The 4,959-nt window shown below is 39.9% G+C and overlaps 1 protein-coding gene across 1 annotated transcript; it reads right to left on the bottom strand.

Moving 5' to 3' along the window:
- Positions 1-680: 680 nt before the first annotated feature.
- LOC140782871 (peptide-N4-(N-acetyl-beta-glucosaminyl)asparagine amidase A) lies at positions 681-4,198 on the bottom strand. The gene is made up of 2 exons (XM_073129708.1): positions 2,265-4,198; positions 681-1,004 (listed from the first exon to the last, which is right to left on the bottom strand). The coding sequence occupies exon 1, from the start codon at positions 4,176-4,178 to the stop codon at positions 2,364-2,366; it is 1,815 nt and encodes a 604-aa protein (XP_072985809.1). The 5' UTR covers positions 4,179-4,198; the 3' UTR covers positions 681-1,004; positions 2,265-2,363.
- Between the last annotated feature and the right edge of the window lie 761 nt (positions 4,199-4,959).

Here is a 4,959-nt window from a genome sequence, read left to right as displayed (position 1 = left end):
AAGTGTTTTATCTAGCAATTTTTTGGAAAAATTAAGAATCTAGTATGTGAGGAGTGGCAATCACTCCTCTAAAAGCATATCGTTATGATATGATGGTGGCACGGCTCGATCGGTTTTAAGTGCCCATCTAGTCAAATTGGAGATACAAATGATAGTAGAGAAATTCTAAAGTAAAATCTTATAGAAATTAAAGATAAGATCTAAAGTTGATACATATCTTACCTTTAGTCATCAGGAGTTGATGTAACTTATAGAAATTTGCGGCTTGCCTTATAGATGAAGTGATGAACTGAGCATAGAATAATTAGATACTTATCTTACTCGTAAAAATAATTTGACTGTACCAACAGAAGAACCTCAAAATCCTAACAAGATATGGATAGAAATAAATAAAAGATATATTTATCCAAATATAAACAAATACTGGCACTAACACTAATACGGTTTACATGAACTCATTAGAACCAAACAGTTATATTTGAGATAGACATCATTCTGGTATCACTGCATTAGCTTTCACGAAATAAAAGAATCAGCATACACCTTTAGAGTGTCATCTTATAGGATTTTTTTTTTCTTTTACTAGGGTTATATACCAAATATTCAATCTGAAGATCACTGTTCCCTCCCCTCAAGAGTTGCTAGATTCAATGGACTCAAAAGTTAGTAAGTTAGAGGTATGATTCATAACTAATATTATATATCCAAATCTAACTTGTGAACATATTACAATTTAGGTCATAGTGCTTAAAATATTACATGCAGTTTGATAGTCTAATCTACAATCAAGGCAACTTAGGCTATGGACTGAAACACAACCATTGAAGGGGGCAAAGGAGAACACGTGAATTGCACAAATGAGCAAGTTGCAACAGAGGGAGAATCAACAAGGAATTATATAATGACTACACAAGAAGGATGGCAACATTGAAAAGCCAATCGTATGCATTACCAAGTGATGTTGATACTGTGCCGAGTACTCTGCAATTGCTGAACTCAATCCTCTGAACAGTAAAATGATGAAATAATATCAGGAGAAAATAAAACTAGTAACATTCAGCATGAAACAGCTCTCCTTTATGCATTGTTTACAATGGACCTTCAATTATATACAAGAGTAACCTACAGTACCAAAACTATAACCAAACTATATGAAGAAACTGAAATTAAATGCGCTTTTAGATATGATAAAAGATACCCAACTCTAGATATAACAACAGTTTTAGGATTACAAACCAAAAAAAAAAAGAAGTGTGATGATCTTCATTTTAATCATGATGAATTATGAACAATTGTGATTTCCCATTATCTTTAGACCAACTTATTTCTATTTCTATGTTACTAAGAAGTTCATACATGAGCAATCACCAATTTTAGAATCCAAGCTGGCACCTCCTTTTCCATTCCCTGCACCATTATCCTAGCCTTTTTCATCCATAAGAGGAAATATGTTGATACTGTTCATCTGGGGAAATTCGCAGCAGCCTATTTGAGTTTAGAGAGGTCTACTTACACCTAGGAGAGTATCACACTTATGAGTTATGACATACAAGATGGTCTTTGTCTTCAGGTTTGAGTCATTTGACACTTTGACTATCCCCAACTTCATGGCTCTATAAAGAAGCAGAGAAGCTGACAATATTCAATCGCAGCTGATGACATCTGAATTCTAAAGAAATCAGATCAACACGGTTTTGCATCTAGCAGTATTGACTACAGAAAAGCTACATCACAAGCCCTACTGACAGTGATAATAAGTAGGCAGGAAACAAGCCAGTAACGAGACTAAAGACTTCTACAAAATTGTGACTGCTTCATAGGAGAAGAAGCATGTGCAGTATTTGCATTTCAGATAACTCTGTCATAAGTACATAATCTACTCCTTTCTTTTCCTTTCCCTATCTTCATGAAGGGTTGCTCTCAGGCGTGTTCAATACAAACAATCATGACAGAAAATAAGATAGTGACATTCTGCTCGAGTGGTCAGACCTGGTTTTAGAAAAGGCATTAAAAGAAGAAATGATAAATGGCTTTCAATTGGACATTTTTGATACTATAGAATTCTAGAAAAAAAAAAGATATTGTTGTCATCCATATTGAGAAGAGCAAAGCAATCATAATACACTAAAGAAACCTTCTAGGATAAAAAAAAGAATATATAATATATAGAACAATTACAAGGATCTTAATAAACAAATGATTAACATTTGAACTGAATTGGGATAGAACAAAAAAAAAGCGAAGATATCTAGGTTCCAACTTACTGTAGTTCATGATGCCGACCATCAAGGCAACTCCTTTATTGAGAAAGAGAAATTTCCATATCTCAATTTACTTTCCATTCTTCTCCAGATTTGTGCTCTTCAGACACCAACGAATGTATCCTGGCTGGGAAAGGAATCCATCTGGTGAAAAAGCTTCCCTGAAGCAAATGGTGAGAGCTTGGTGCAAGACTTTTCAGAGTCATCATAAAGAATGGTGTAGTTACTGCTGCTCACATTCCTAAAGTAGCAGCCATCAGTACTCTCATATGTATACACTTGCTGAGTACTCCCTAAACCACTGGTTACCAAGTTCCCCTTCACTTTCATATTACCCTGCCCATTCTGCAAATTTCTCAAAGAACTGAACGAGAAGCCAAATCTCTCTCCAGAGAATTTTTTCTCATTGAACCCCAATGAGACATTTGCAATCAAGGAATATGAGTCATTAACTTGGTCTGAAGTACCTGTGTATAGATGAAGGGGGAAGCTCTGAAAGACTTCTTCTGAATACAAGACCGAAGAAGGATTCTTGGCAAATGTACCATAATTATAATTGATGGTCTGGTTAATTGCCTGAATACTCCCATTCCCTGCAAACACCATCAGATTATCATACTCCAATCTTTGGAAGGAATGAGTTGTAATCTTCCCATAAGAGGATTTCACCCACCCAGTCGACAATATATGCCTAGTGGCACTAGTCTGAAACTGCCCATCAAGCCCCTGAAATCGAGAAACCAATGTGGTTACAAAGTCCGGTGCTTCAAACTTGATCAATTCCCCAACAGTATAGGAACTCTTACTATCCAACCAAAGATGCAAGTTTGCGTCCACAAACCAAACATCCAAAGCATTGGTAACCCCAAACCCAAACTCGTGAAGCTTCCCATCCAAAATCCTCCCTAGAAAAGGCGTGATCTCTATATCATAGCTCGGCAAATTGAACGATCCAATACCTGAAATGGGTCTCCAGAGAAGAGGATTAACTCCCCCTGTATAAATCACCGTAAACGGCCAAACGGCGGCCACAACGTCCCCATCTAATTTCACAATGACCTCTCTAAAAGGCCCATTTCCGGGAACATCGGTGATATTGTTTTCCGATAAGTAAGTATTCGGCGGATTTGTATACCAAAATTCGTCGCTTTGGTGGAAAGAAACGTATACCTCAAGGACCGCGCGGTAGGAATTCCTTGGCAAGGCGAGCTTTTTCGATTGGATTTCTGTAGAATTCTGGATCAAGAACCACAACCCATCATTCAATGGCAGATCTCTTGAAATGGGCAGTACCAGATCGGCCGGGGAACCGAATCCACGATCTGGGCCATGCCCGAAGTAAAAGTTGAGGGAGATGTTGACGTGGTAGATTCCGGTGTAGGTGGAGTCGACGACGTTTCCGAGGTAGACGGCGAGGGTGCTGGGGCTGGAAAAGAGGGATAAGTATTTCCCGACATCCTTCTTGACGGACCAGAAGATGCCATTAGGGCGCGGCTCGGCGGTGCAGCTGCGGAGGAGCTCGACGCCCCCGAGCCAGACCCCGAAGATCCGATCGAACTGGCGGCCGCGAGACGTTGCGGACCACTCGAGGACGACGTTGGAGACGGAGCCGCCGCCGTTGAGGTGGCGCTGGAGGCAGCGCGGGGGTACGTATTGGGTGGTTACCGGGGGTTTGGTGTAGGTGAAGGCAAAGGAGTGGGAGAGGAGGAGGGTGGAGCAGGGGGGAGTTTCGGGGAGTGGGATGGGGCGGGTGACTTCGAAGAAAGTGGTGGGAGGAGGGGAGGGGGAATGAGGGGAGGGGGAATTGAGTTCGGAAGTGAACAGCTTAAGTTTGGGGAGGCGGGAAGCGGCGGAATGGAGTGGGAGAAGGAGGAGGAGAACGGTGAGGAGGGGGAGAGGAAGAGGAGGAGAGGCCATTAAAAATGATTATTGTTGTTTTTATTTCTTCGTTGGGCTCTTTTAAGCTTGAAAGGAAGAGGATTAGCTAGGAAAACAAAGAGAGTTGATCGTCTGTAAATCAGGGAGCAGCAAATTACATATTAGGCAATAAAAGATTGCCACGTATGGATGTTCCTGAACATTTCTGCAGATGAAAGTGTAGCCAATCAGAACGAGGAGGGCGTCAATCATTGATGCGGATGTCTCGGGATTCTCGAGAGATTCTGTAATTAAGATAGTTTAGCATGCAATTTTGCTTAAGAAGGAGTTCCTGGCATATTACCCAACCAACATAATTCAGTTCGGTGGGAAAACAAAGAGATTTGATCGTCTGCAGCTTAGGGAGCAGCAGATCTAAATAGATATAACAAACGAGTGACACGTATAAAATCCTGCAGATGGAAGTGTAGCGCGAGATTCTCGAGAGACCCCGTATTAAGAAGGATAAGCATGGTATTTCGCTTAAATAGGTAGAACTATAGTATTTGTTCTCCAGATAATACTACTAAATCAAACACAAACACGAAAATATTCTTTTAATTAAGGGATAATTATATATTAGATGTTGCACATTTTTACATATTAGATGCACATTTCTTTAGTTATCTGAATTTTTTATTAAAAAATTTTAAGCCCCACCTCAATGACATCGACCCCCTTTGTTTTAATCCACTAACTCTTCTTCTCTTTCGATTTGCTTCATATACGGAGTTTAGAGAGACAGCGTAGATTTGAGACGTAGACAATGAGGTTTTATTCC

Source organism: Typha latifolia, chromosome 2 (genome assembly GCF_019914945.1).
Source record: "Typha latifolia isolate L0001 chromosome 2, TyphaL0001v2, whole genome shotgun sequence".
In the NCBI taxonomy this organism is placed as follows: Eukaryota; Viridiplantae; Streptophyta; class Magnoliopsida; order Poales; family Typhaceae; genus Typha; species Typha latifolia.
Note: the sequence above shows the minus strand (reverse complement) of the source record. Positions and strands in the feature narration are given on the sequence as shown.